At 39.3% G+C, this 14414-nt stretch overlaps 1 protein-coding gene across 3 annotated transcripts; it reads left to right on the top strand.

Moving 5' to 3' along the window:
- The first annotated feature begins 428 nt into the window (after nt 1-428).
- clint1a (clathrin interactor 1a) lies at nt 429-12774 on the top strand. Of its 3 annotated transcripts, none has more exons than XM_013271744.3 (12): nt 429-631; nt 4670-4774; nt 5532-5628; nt 6071-6179; nt 6531-6695; nt 6848-7022; nt 7202-7421; nt 7545-7635; nt 8195-8254; nt 8778-9082; nt 10082-10301; nt 10407-12774. In XM_013271744.3, exons 1-12 carry the CDS (start codon nt 591-593, stop codon nt 10703-10705), a joined length of 1887 nt encoding a protein of 628 aa, XP_013127198.1. In that variant the 5' UTR covers nt 429-590; the 3' UTR covers nt 10706-12774. The 3 variants fall into 3 exon arrangements, with proteins under 3 accessions (XP_013127198.1, XP_005468039.1, XP_005468038.1); XM_005467981.4 differs by having other exon boundaries at nt 430-631; nt 8775-9082; XM_005467982.4 differs by lacking the exon at nt 8195-8254 and having other exon boundaries at nt 8775-9082.
- Nucleotides 12775-14414: the final 1640 nt, after the last annotated feature.

Here is a 14414-nt window from a genome sequence, read left to right as displayed (position 1 = left end):
GCCATGCACTCGGCAGAATTCTGGCTGATTTGTTGGCTCAATTCTGGCCCCTGGACCTTATGTTTGACATCACTAATCAATTGCTTGCCCTAAAGTAAATCCGACTGAATTACTTTTATATGGGGTCTTAGTATGTTTTACATGTTTTGTTTTTGCTTTTTTTTTTAACTTTACTGTTTAATTTAACAATTTCTCAAATTCAGTCAGAGGTCCTTATTCTAAAAAATATGTCTACGTCCTAGAACGTTTTTCCCATTATTTTAATATCCCCATAGTCAGTAATAGATGTGAATAATTTGCGAAAGCTCTTTCTCTAACTTTATATAAAGGTTAATGTAATTATGTATCAAGGTGGTGTCCGAATACACGCTATAAACTACAACTCCAATCCTGCTTTACGCAGTTTTGATGACGTTGCACGGGCATTTCCCGTAGTAACCTTTCCTGTCTGCTTGCTGGTGCGTTTGCGCCTCCTGTCTTGAAAGCGAGGTGAAGAATAGTTTACTTTCCAGAGTTCAAGGTTTGGTGTCGGTGTTCGTTTGGAGTAAAGGCTTTTGCCGAGGCGTTAAGCCCCCTTTCTCAGAGCCAACATGCTGAACATGTGGAAAGTTAGGGAGTTGGTTGACAAAGCGTGAGTATCTTCTAATCACAGTACGGCTGTAACGAGTTATTTGTGCTTGTAGTTTACCTGTTTGAAAGAGACACGTACCCAAAACTTTGACGTCACTTCATTCTTTACAAGTTAGCTAGCCTGTATGCTACTAGCGAATTAGTTAACTGACTTTTACAAACACCATACTTATTGTTTTAAGTGTGGGTGTCTTGTTTTTCTTACAGTTCTTCTTGCCTTGTCGTTAAGCTAAACTGTAACTAAAATGATATGGTGTGACTGCGCGTGTCATTTGTTCGTTTTCTCCGAAAGCGCATGCTAACTCGCTTGGCTAACATGCTAATTATTTAGCCTGTTGACTGGGTGGGTAGCTAGCTGACTAGGCTAGCCAGCTAAGCTAGTTTGACAGCTCCCAGGCTGTCACCCATTAAACAATGGGTGTTTTTGGAGTTATCTGAAACAGACGTGTCGTCCAACCCCTGTTTAGCTGTCACTGCAAGGAAATACATTTTACTTAATTAATTTAAGGTAGAAGTGTTTTACGTTCGTCTTGACACTTGTAGCTAAGTTACACACAACGTTGTGGTAGTTGTACCAGAGCCCTCGAGTTGTACTATAAGTTAGTTGTTCGTCGTTAAGTTTCAATACAAAAATTGTCCAGATTGTTTGGGATTTTCCACCACCGTCACGCTAGCACACACTATAAATTAACACATCGTGTTAGTGTTAGTCCCCCCTCCCTTGTCTTTAGTTTAGATTTCGTTATTTTCGTGCATGTGTGTGCCTTTTTCCAACATGTATTGAAAATGTTTAGTTTTAAGTTATTAGTTAGGTTAAGTTGTTGTATATTAATAATAATCATACTGGCGATGATGATAAAGTCAATAAAACAATGAGGGATGTTTTCCAGGGGCAGGAAGAGAGTGTGTATTAAAATAAAAACACACCCTTTTTCTTTCTTTTTTTTTTAAACTGCCTTTGCACTTTTGGCTTACAGTCATGTTGGTGGCAACCAGTTACCAGTAAACGTAAGTGTGTGTGTGTTAAGAAGTTTGACCACAACTTACGACAATTGTTATTTGAGTTGGCTTTACTGTTATTGAGGGTGCTTTATGTTTTTATTTATTTTTCTACTTAAAAGAGCCACTACAGAGTATTTATTTTTCAGGGACCAGTCACCTGCTGGATTTTGTAACTTGTTGGTGAATATCAAGCTTTCTCTCCCCCCCCCCTCTCTCTTTTGTTTGCTTCTGGTGCGTTTTTGCATAGTTTGATGGGAGTGTTGGTCAAAGCTTCCATGGCAGTAATTTATTACCTAACTTTATCAAAGAGCAAGCCAACACCTTTGTTCAGGACGTTTTGTTCTCCCTTGGTTGCTGGTTTATTTTCAGCTGATGACTGTACTCTGAAGCTTTTGAAGGCACGGTTTTCTTAAAAAAAATATTTTTATTTTTTGTTCTTTCAAGGGTTTAGTGGCTTATTGTGCACAGTCAGACAATGTGAGTTAAGTCTATCCAAGAATGCAATTCTGTGGATGCACTTGACTCCCCTCTGTGTGTGACCTCTTGCAGCATGTTTTACTTTTGTTGGAGCGAGTCAGACAGAGAGGGGAACATTTATTTTACAAAATTTAACTCAGTAATTCCACATTTGAAAGAACGTATGTCTCAATTGAGATAAAGGAGCCAAAGCATAAATGTATAAAGGTGCCACAACTTGTAAAAACAATGGTCATGACATGCATGACACATTCATTCATCTACACACACACCCAGAAGCATGTAAATTATTTACTAAACTTAATGTTATATAGATCACACTATCATGCAGTATTGTGTGAATACTTTTTATTGTTGCATATGTTTATTTCCTTATGCGTCTGCACCTTTTTTATTTTAACTTTTAATTTAAAGCAATTCGAATTGACAGACTAAGAGAGATTATTTTTATGCCTGAATGAGTGCGCCTTCATTCTAATCTGGCTTTATTTAAAATACTGGGTGGTGTAAGAGCTCGTGTCTTGAGACACTTGAAATTGGGAACCTGTTGACTTGTTTTCATAAAGTGTAATTAAATGCTGAGTCATTAAGACTGATTGTTCCCTTTTGCTAGTGTTGCATTCTTCCTCCGATTATTCAGAGGGTTGTAGGCACAATATTTTAATGTGATGAGTAAAATACTGATTTGTTTTTGTTTGTTTTTTTTAACTTTTGTAATCAGTAAAATTAACACTAATATGAAAACTAAAGTGCAGTTCCACTGAAGAGCAAGGGAAATGTTTCAGCAGTATAGCAGCGGAAATATGTGTGATTGTGTGTCACTGAGAGTATCACAGCTTCCGTTTTATCTAGCTGATATCTAGAACAGCAGCAACCTCTGTGTGAAGATAAGCAGTTGCATCAGTGCCTTTTATTTTTTCTGTCATTCATGCATGACAGGTTAGCATTGTCCGTAAACTAGCTAGAGAAATTCTGGATATATAAAGTTAGAACTGCACACGGAGTAATCATAATCCTTTGAAAACTCTTGGATATTCTTCTTCCAAACCAAGTTTTTGGAAGAAGAATGTTTGAATGTCTGTCTGGGACTTCTCAGCAAATGTTGACTGTGATCCATGGTTGGGCTCAGAGGCTGATTTTAATCAGCTGTGAAAGGACTCTGGCGTGGTAATTTTCAAATACTTTTCATGGCTTAAGCCACATTTTACAAAAGAGAGAATGTTGTCAGAGTTGTAACCATACCCTGCAACTTGTAGCAATGCAGTCTGCCTGAAAACCACAGAGAGGGTGTATCCTTGTTAACAATATGGCATCAAATCAGTGTTGCTCCTTCAGCTGCTGTGCAGTTTATTGCTGATGTGGCAGTAGTGAAGGATGAGGTAGTACAAATTTAAAATTGCTTATTTGCCTTGCCACATTTTTAGCCAAAGCTGCAGCAGGGCGTGCTCACTTATTTTAAAGACAATACCTGTATGATTAATGATCATAGTTCTGTGGTTCTGCAACAAACAAGTTTATGTAAGTTACTACACTAAGCGTGAAAAAGGTCTCAGGTTGTGGCTCAGTGTTACGTTGCATATACACTTTGGGATAGTGGCTATACTGCTTCCCTTAATGCAAACACTGCAGGAATTGTCTAGATAACCAGTTTATCCAGTTATGACTGAATAGATGCCAAATGACATGTTGAATTAAATCCCCTTTCAGAAACAGGGATTAGGCAAATAAAGATGCAAAATCTCAATTAAAAAAAACACAATGACACCAATGTCAAACAATGCACAGCAGGTGATGTAAATAGAAATAACTGAAGCAGAAATGATCTTTATGAAGAAAGGTAAAGAAAAACTATAAAGTCCTTTACTTTTTCTTTTTTTTTTTTTAACATCTTGGTGCATCCCTTTTACACACTAAAGATAAGATGTGATATTTTTTCTTTCCCTCACAGAATGATGGCTATATTTTAAAATAGAAACTTAGGCAAGATTTGTGGACTCTAATCCTGGATAAATATAAGGCAGAGTTTGATTTGCCTTGGTTAGTTCTGTACTGATTGTGATTGGTGGTTTTTATTTCTTTAGTCTTTTATAATATATATAAAGTCCTATATATTTGGAATACAGATTTTAGCCTGAAATGCTTAGAGAGATTAATTGCTTTGGTTTCTTCCCATTTGAATCTCTGATTCCTGTTGTACTAGTTTCTAACTAGAGCTCACAGTCAGTCAGCACACTCTTCTTTTATTCATCACCATTTTAGCCTGCATGTATGTGTTTACACTGAATGCATTGTGCATTTGCCTGTGTAGTCTGCTGTTTTAGGTTTTGACAAGCAGTTATCGAGAACGCACGTGATTCTTTTGTTCTTTTAGCCTTTAAAAGAGCACATGTGGTTGTCTTAAGCACCTTTAAGTCTCTGATTTTATATGATTTTTCTGCTGTGATTCATGTTGTTGGTCTTGCTGGGCTAAGGTGCGGGTGCATAGTTTGAGCGGAAATGCCAAATGCAATGTATTATAATTGATGTGTGCATTGAAGTTTGTTTTTGTTTGTTATTATAGAACCAATGTGGTGATGAACTACTCTGAGGTGGAGTCTAAGGTGAGAGAAGCCACCAATGATGACCCTTGGGGACCATCAGGACAGCTGATGAGTGAAATTTCTAGGTAAGGCCAGCACACTGTAGTTTATTGTTTAGTTTATTTATGTTTTACTGAAAAGCCCCATAATTGTTCTGTAAATAAAAAGAAAACCTTCCATCTCTTTTATCTGCATGTCCATGAACATTATTTTTAAAGATCAGGCTTCTATGAAAACTCCAGCTCTTACTGAATGTTATGCCTCCTCTCTCATCAAAACAGGAAACAGGGCTTCTTTGAAAGTCAGCAGAACATTTCTAAACAAACGACCATAAAAAGTTATAGTTTAAAAGTTAAGCTCTAAATTACCTGCATCTGAATGTCTAAGAACTCCCGTGAACTACCTCTGATGTGTCTTACGTGACTTTCTTTAAGTGCAGAAAGCTTTGTCAAAAACTTATGAGCCCCGAAGTTATGAGTGACACAGAATTTTCTAATGACTCATTTAGGAGCTATTTTTAGCCTAAGCTAAGTTTTTACAAAAAATGGTTTTTGATGTTCTAGTGTCCCGCTTGACCTCTCAGTCTTTTCCTGCACAGAACTGCACACAATGAGAAAATTAAACCCCCAAGTATACATTGTTGATTATTTATGATATTCAAAGTGGACATCAGTGTTTGAGTTCATCTGGCTTTTACTGTTCATGCTTTCTTGCTATGCAACTATGCATACACAGATATGCTTAAATGCAGATATGCTTTTTTTTTTTTTTTTTTTTTTTTTTTTTAACATGAAAGTAAAAAGTCTAAACTTCATTCCCCTCTTTGAATGTTTTTATAAACAGAGCCACCTTCATGTATGAACAGTTTCCAGAGGTGATGAACATGCTGTGGGCCCGCATGCTGCGGGACAACAAAAAGAACTGGAGGAGAGTCTACAAGGTCTGCCTCAGTGTTGTTGCAACATGACACAAAAGCGTGTTCTTGCATTAATTGTGAAACAAGGCTTGAAGACCTAAGTGCTGAGAACATTTTTCATTATGTATAACACTTTGGACCTGCTAAACTAAAATTAATAGATTTGATTTTAACTTTCCAGTCCTTTTTCTTTACTTTTAGCAATAATCAGATATCAGCAAGAACACTTTAAGATGGGTTAAGCTTGTTTTTTTTATACAAATAACATACTGATGGATTTCACTCAGCAAGAGACGTGAAGATGAACCACATTGTTTGAAACACTGTGATTGAGAGTAAACTAAAGTCTGACACAGGAATCACAACTTGAGAAAACTGGATTAACTCCAAACTTGAAGTTAAAAATACAATCTTAAGAAACCGTTTTTATTCCCCATTTCTTTTTTTCTTCCCCCCCTCCCTTCAGTCTCTATTGCTGCTAGCCCATCTCATCAGGAACGGGTCTGAAAGGGTTGTGACTAGTGCCAGAGAACATCTGTATGACTTGAGATCACTAGAAAGCTACCATTTTGTAGGTAAGGTATCATTCTGGTCTTTTCTTTTTTTATTTAAATCTTATTTCAGAATGGCTAGCCATTTTGTTTGCTGAATGTTGCTGTAATGAGGTGAAAAGTTCTGTATCAACAACAGCTTTAATGTGAGCTGCAGTGAATTGAAGGAGGCCCTAAGCAGTGCTTAGTCCACAAACTCTTAGCATACTACTGTAAAGCTGCTTTCAGTGTCCTCAAACCTTGTGTGTATTTTAGGCTTTGTTTACAAGGAAGGACACAATAATTATTACTCTTTGTCTGTGTCTGGAATTTGTGTATTACTGTTTTTAAGTTAATCACTTGTGTTATTCTTTCTCGTTAAATTGCTACCCTTAGATGAGAATGGGAAGGACCAAGGTGTTAATGTACGTCAGAAGGTGAAGGAGATGGTGGAGTTTGTTCAGGATGATGACAGGCTTAGGGAAGAACGGAAAAAGGCAAAGAAGAATAAAGACAAATACGTTGGTGTATCCTCTGACAGCATGGGATTCCGAGGCTACTGTAAGTCCACAGATGTACACATATTGTAGTCTGAAAATAGAGGTGTTGGGAAAAGAGCAGCTGGAACTAATGTGATTACTTTTTGATGTGGAAGTATAACCTGATATCCTATGATGTCCAACTCATGTTTGCTTCTCTTTTTCCACTAATAGCGGGGGACAGGTATGACTCTGGTGATAGAAAGTGGGATGATGACTGGGAGAAAAAAGGGCCATTCCCCTTCAGTGACAAGTTGGGGGAAATCAGTGACAAAATTGGCACCACCATTGATGACACCATAAACAAGTTTAGAAAGAAGGACAGAGACGACTCACCAGATCGATTCAGGTAGGATACAGCCCCCAATCTGATCTGCAAGGAAAATAAAAACAAAAGGAAAGTTTCTTGTTGCTGTTTAGGACAAAGACATTTGAAGATGGGATCTCAAAGCGTTGTGTTTCCTGATAGGTAGAATGTGTACAATGATTGTCTGGTCACATGACCTCACATGTTGTTTTTGTCCCCAGTGACAACGAGGAGGACAGAGGTCGATCGTCTCACAACGGCCAGCAAAGAAAAGAGTTCAAAGATGAAGAGGAGACTGTTACCACAAAAAGTCTACAGATTGTCCAAGCAACAGAAACGACAGCAACACGGAAGAGAGGAGGGATGCCATCCAAGAAAGTAGACCTTGGGGCCGCAGCACATTATACAGGAGACAAGAGCCCAGATACCACCACCAAACAGGTAGCAATAGCACTCCTGAACGAAAGAAACGAGAGAAGATTTTATTGATACGAGGCTGATTATGTTTACTCTGAGTCTTGAGTTTTTAGTTTTCTTATTTTATTTTTTTTGTTTTAATTCCAGATGCAGCCAGCTGCAGCCCCTCAGCCAACCAATGCTGCCCTTGCTGATCTACTGATGGTCGAGACAACACCTAGTCAGCCTGCTGCCACAGGTATAATGTCACTAAGTTTGAGAAACCTTTTGTGAAGCACACTCATAAGCTGTCTTATGAGAAGATTGATGAGACTATTATCAGTAAAATTTCTTACAGTAGACAAACTGGACAGGATCCTTCAAGAAACTGCTGGTCTCTGCCCAAAATGGAAAATACCTTCCAGTCGCTGCAATTGTGACACACCAGTAAATCCAGGACTAACCTTTTTAGTTCAGCGGTACAGTAGCACAAAGAAGAAACTCTGCAGAGTAGCTGCACAAACGCACTAGACTCTACTGAAACTGTGGTGCCCAGCTGCTGATAGCAGCTTCCCATTTTTTAGGGACAGCAGGAGGAGGGAGTTGATGTATAGGAACTAAGTGCACCAGATGTTTTTGGAGGAGTCCCTAGTGAATGGAGAGGGCAGAAGCACTGAACAGATGTTAGGTCCCCTCCACCTATTCACTGCTTCCCCCTCCCCTCCCTCCTACACTTCTGACACTAAGGGAATGCTAACTATGGTGGAATGACACCTGGAGCTCACTTGTTTTAAATTTATTTCTGTTTGTCAATGCAGACCTTATCGGCGGATTTGCCGACTTCTCCTCACCTGCTGCCTCTGCTGGACTGTCCTCGGGTTGGTTTTAAAAGTTTTTAGATTTTGTTTTTTTTTGTGTGTGTGTTGTTGGTGTGTGCATGTCTATGCTGTCCTGTTGCAACCATACCACTAGAATATTCAGAGGGATTCTGGGAGGGAGCCCTGGCCATATGGAGCCTGCTACCTGCTCTGCATAATAAGAACAGACACACATCAACTCCTGTTATGGATGACAAGGAGATGGGGACAGAGGAAGAAGTTGGTGGGGGTGGAGAAGGATTGAGAGAGATTTAGAGAGGGAGAGAGACATCAACCCAGGCCAGTTCAATAAAAATTTAAAAAGAGCCATCAGTGGTCACTGAGAATGTCCTCAAAAAAATATAACCTCTTAGTTAAGACTTAGCTTTTTATTGTTTACTGCCAGGCTCAGATTTGTGATTTTTGCTTACACTTATATTTGCACGGCTCGCAGTACAAATATCACTGTTTCGATGACAAATAAAGACACTGATGCAGCTGTTTGTTTTTGTTTTTTGTTTTTCTGCCTTTCTTATTGCAGCAGCACAACCCTCTAGCCCCAATGGAGACTTTGGAGAATGGAATGCTTTTCCTGGAGGTCAGATGCCAGCATCTGCTCAGACTGGCAACACGAGTGGAAATGACCTTTTTGCACCCATGAATGCAGGTCCTTCTGTTGCCACCCCAACCGCTGCCCCGACCCCAGCTTCAGGCTCTGGTCTTGCCTCAGCAAACCTGTTTGACTTGATGGGGCCAACACAGACCCTCACCTCCTCTCAGAGCCTGAGCTTTAGCATGAGCAACACACAGAGCGTGAGCACCACCGGCCTACCCCAGTCTAAGTCACAGGTATGCATGATTGCACTTATTCATACACACATCCTTGTTAAATTATTGATTGTTCTACATATCATTACAAGACTCCTATCGGGTGTAAAAAGACCACAGGTGGAAGCGAAATCTCTCGGGTCACAGACTTTCAGGCTTCTTGGATACAGAGCTAGAGATATGGATCAGTGTGATGTATATAAAGCATAGCATGAGACATGAGTCATTGCTAGCTCCTACAGTAAGTTCTAGTGATTGGATCTGGATTTTTCTCAGTAATATTTTTAGATCTTGTCAATGCCGAAGCTGAGTTAAGCATGTTTTTGTGAATTCAAAATGTTTACCTTTTATCGTACCACATGCTTGTTTGCTCTTAGCCTTCAAATTCAAATGCTGTGCAAAATTTCTTTCACATGCCGTTTATAATAAATGAATGCCAGATGTGACAAGCTAGGTAACTATTATCACTGAGGTTCAAATACTTCCATTTATCCTCTTACTCCCACTTTTCAACATTGCACCTTGACCTCCTTGTGTGATGGAGACATACTTCATGTGATTGAAAGACAAAGGACAAGCGGGATGGTGGAGAGTTAATGTGCAGCCACTCCAGATGCTCATCTTCCCCTGAGACCTTTCCATAACCACCCACTCCTCATTTTACTGACACAGAATGAGAAAAATGAGATTTAAGTCACAAAAACATTAAAAATCCAAGAAAAGCTCACATATGTTGACTGTATCTTCATGTAAAAAGGGTGTTGACCTACTTTAAGGGGGGGGAGCGGGGGGATGTTTCAGTGAGAAGACATTTCCTCTATTTATTTTAAATGATATGTTTTTTATTGAGTTAAGAGACTCGGGTAGATTTCCCTCTGTCGAGGTTAAGTGGGTCATGCTAAAGCTTTAGAGCCTTAAATAATGGAGTAAAAAAATGCATCTCTTAATTTTTTATTTTTATGAATTTGGCACAAATGAGCTCTTTTTCTAACATTGTGCCTGCCTCTTTATCTTTGCCAGCCCCTCCAGACAATGGGGGGTCCTCTTCAACCACAGCCGATGCAGTCTATGCAGCCTCTCCAGCCTGTGCAGCAGGGAGTGTCATCTCAAGGTGCAGGAGCCAAAGCATCCCTTCCATCCACCTGGTCAGATCACTCTGTTAACATCAGCCTGGACTTCCTAGGCCCTGGAATGCACCCCCCGAAACCCGCTCAGCCCAGTCTCAACACCCTTCAACAAGGTGAGAGGATTAGTACTTCAGATCTGACATGAATGGCAACAACTCACAGTCCAGGTTCTGGCTTAAGTCCTTTTAAAATTTTAATTTATCTTTTGTTAATTTCAGGCAACCAGGCACCTGGCAACATGCTTTCCCAGGGATTTTCCAATATGAGTCTGGGACCTACAGCTGTCCAACCTCCTGTTAATCCCATGATGCACCCTGGTGCTGGAATGGGCATGGCCCCCAATCAGGGCATGATGGGAATGAGGATGTGGATGCATCAAGGTGGGATGAATATGGGGATGCCACAGGGAGGTATGACCATGGGGATGCCTGGTGGGATGGGGATGGGGATGAACCCTGCGATGGCCCAGCAGCCCAAACAAGATGCCTTTGCTGACTTTGGAAATTTTGGAAAGTGATGGAACTGGAGAGCAAAGATTATAAGAGGAGCAGTGGCAGTCTCCCTCTCCGTCCATTGTTGAAGGATTGTTAAGAGCTGCAAACAAAGAGTACTTGAATGTCAATAATGTCAACTATCATAATACCAACACCCTGCAATCTCTTTTTTTATAGTAATATGATTTGGATTTAAGTGAATGAGTGTGTGCGTGCATGTGCGTGTGTTTGAACCAATGATCTGTCAGGTCTGGGTTCATGGTCAGGCACTCTGATGACGGTGTGCCTTGTAGGTTAGTTGTATATCAGTGAGCAGAAAGAAGAAAGTGCCACTGAGAGAATGTCAGGGGGATTTGCTTTATAACCTCAATCAAATGAAATCACCAGAATTGCAAAAAATATGACTAGCTGCGTTTGTTTTCCTTTTTTCTTTTTGCAATATAATGTCGATAACTTGATGAATCATGAATTTCGATAGCTTGATCTGCCATTTTAACTTCCTAACAAACATCGAAGAATGTCAGGTTACCTTTTTCTTTTTTTTTTTTTGTCATCGTTCTTCCTTCAACGTGTAAATAGAAATCTGAAGCCCTAACAATAAGTTATGAAGCTCAAATGTGAGAGGCAGTGACAATGTGAAGAATTGCATCATGCAGACCAAATCTCTGATATGAATTAAGAACTATGACAAAGCACATTGACACCTTCTCTTTGTACATAAGTATCCAGACTCCAAACGTGCCTACAGCAGAAGTAATTAATTATTTGCAGTGAAAGCTATCAATTTGAGGAGTTGCTCCTGTAAGACCATCAATTTATTGCATTTCTTATTGGTATATAGCTATATATTTTTCTTCTGATAATTATAATTAGTTAGCATCCAAATGAGATAATCAGTAGGTAGAAAAGCCTTATACAGGAGTACAGAGTCCCTGAAAGGCCTTTGCCTTTTCTCTTCAGTCAACCTCTTTGAAGGCGACAATGTGACTGTGCAGTGTTGAAAATAGCTGCGTGGATGGAGTTTTTGTTCTTGGTACAAATATGCCTGTGCCTCAAGCCAAGTGTACTGTCTGTACAGATGGCAGATGCAGTTGTTTCACTCGTTCTGTTTGTTCATCTGATGCAACTTTTTTTTTTTTCTTGTTTGTTTGTTTGTTTTGTTTTCAATCTATTAAGGCCAGTGAGAACTTCAGAGCTACAAAACACCAAGATAAATTCATTCAAACCTCAAGTGTTGATTCATACTGTTAAGATTGTAAAATGCAGCTGTCTGTTAATGTCCATCAGTGCATTTTGGTACATGACACCTTCCATGTTGATTAATGTTGTACATTAAAGCAGGAGCAGGAGTCCTGAAAAGATTTTCTGTCATAGCCACTATCAGTCCGAGTCTGTGTGTTTAGTGACTTATCAGGTACAGACGATTGTGTGAGAGGAAGCACTTTAACCTGCCATGTTTCAGATCAGCGTGTTGGTTGGATTGCATTTGTGTCATCGGGTAGCACATTATGAACAGTCCCATCCAGCTGTATGCCAGCTTCGTTATGCTATAGATGTACACAACATTGCACTTCAGTGGTTCAAGTGCCTGCCGGCGGTTGCCTCCTGATCCTTGTGATAAGTGATAGATAATCAAAATTGAATCTTGACTGCCTGACATTTTTGGTATGTCGACGCTGAGATAAATAATTCACTGACCAGAGGAGAAGGCAGTGGATTCTGCAGCCTCAGGAGGATTTAAGTTGTGCTTTTCTACTCAACCCTCCTCTCAAGGGCTCATAAGGCTGAGCACACTAACACATAGTAGCCTTGCATCGGTGTCTGAAGCATTAAAATGACCAAAATCTGTTTGCTGTTTTTGTTTTTTTCCTAATATATACAAATATATATACTGTAGAGGTTTGTTTTACGCATTTTCTTTTCTACTTTAAATCCTCTTGGTCCTCTCAAAAATGGGATTGTTGAAACACTAGTATATGCAAATGTAAGATCATGGAAATCCTTCTAGAAAATGAAATTTTGCATTATTCCCATTTTGATTTGATTTATACATCAAGATTCTTTATCTACAACATTAAACAGTTGATTGAAATTTGCTAATGGTGTGTGTTATTTGGTGTGTTGTGTCATTAGCCTCATTCAAAACTGCTTCAAGCAGCAAAAGTGAAGCATCCGCACTTGGCTTGGAAATTACATTTGATGGGAGTTTAATTTGTGCCAGTAACGAGACGGTGTTCAAAAGGCCGTCTGTAAATCAAAGAGAAAAGTTACATGCTGCCAGATGCATTATAGCTCAGGTAGATCCCGCCCATCTTTTTTGCCTGATGTCCTACTGCCAGCCAGACATAAGGACTCTTGTACCCCTTCAAATCTTTATTATGGATCTCTTGTAACACTGAAAGACCTTTTTAACACTATATCAAAGTTTTTCTCTGGACACTTGTCTGCTTTTCCACTCATTTTCAGTCCAGTACCTGACCATTTTCAGAGGAATGTTATTTTTGTCTCTTGTGGTCAACAAGAAACTTCACAAAGAATCAGTTTAAAATTGAATTTTTAGGCACTTCAACACAGCTTGAGATTTTTTTTTTTTTTTTTTTGCACCAACAAGGTGATTTCCACAGATCTATAGCTGAAAGCTTGACATATGGCAGCATTGTGTGCCCTTAAAAAATTTAAAATGAGGAAACTGGCCAAGTGGAGGACAAAAGGAGAAGTGGAACAAAACTATAGATTAACAGTATCTGAAAGTCATGTCCTTAAAAACTAAAGTCTGAACTCTTATGCAAGCAGTCTTCTAACTCTGAAGCGTAAAAGTGGTCATACCAAATATTTACCTTAACGCTTGTTATAATTGTGCAAACTCTGATTTGCCTTACATATTGTACCCCTGTATGTTTGCACGTTTGAATAAACCTATTTCCAAGTTTCCTAGCAAAATATAAAGAAATGAGGTGACTCAAGACTTTTGCACAGGACTGTATTTCAATTGTTAATCCAAACTTAACAGTTATAACTCTAGCTCTAATTTTAGCCAGTGAGTTTATTACTTTTTGATCATTCAGCCTGTCCATTATTGCTGATTAAGTAACTTTTCTTGTGAAACCAGTTGCGGTCCACGTAGGTCTTTAATTAATTGTACTTCTGTATTTTCTGATAAGTTGAGCTAATTCCAATTTACCCGCCGGGTCCTGCAAAGGTAGCCCTGGCTGAAAAAACGCTGATTATAGAACACAAGAGACTAAATCAAGAAAGCAACGAGCCAGCTGCAGCTCCTGAGCTCAACACATGCTTTGAACCTTTTGCACTTTCAGACTATCGGGACTTAAGGAATGCTACTAAATCCTTTTGGTGTTACAGTTAGGGAAGCACTGGATTCTTTTATTTGTCAAATTTATAGTCTCTCCCAGTGCAAGTGATGGCCTCATTACTCTGGTATAACACACGCAAGAGACAGATGTTGCAGTTGTTGCCACAATTAGACCACACAATCAGTACTGTGCCCTGCTCACACTGCATCAGGGATTGTTGGAACACACTTTTGTGACAAACACAGCTTGCATTAAACAATTGACCCCATTTTTTTCCTCTCTGGAGAGGCCTTTTAAATGGGCTACACTAATAATATTCTGATACATTATATGAAAAGTAACGTTATATACAGTAAATGAATAAAAGCTCACCTTACTCATAGAACATGCCCCACTTATGACATAAAATATATGGAAAGAG

This window comes from Oreochromis niloticus, linkage group LG2 (assembly GCF_001858045.2).
Source record: "Oreochromis niloticus isolate F11D_XX linkage group LG2, O_niloticus_UMD_NMBU, whole genome shotgun sequence".
In the NCBI taxonomy this organism is placed as follows: domain Eukaryota; kingdom Metazoa; phylum Chordata; class Actinopteri; order Cichliformes; family Cichlidae; genus Oreochromis; species Oreochromis niloticus.
The sequence above is the reverse complement of the archived record's forward strand: the minus strand, read 5'-3'. Positions and strand labels throughout refer to the sequence as shown.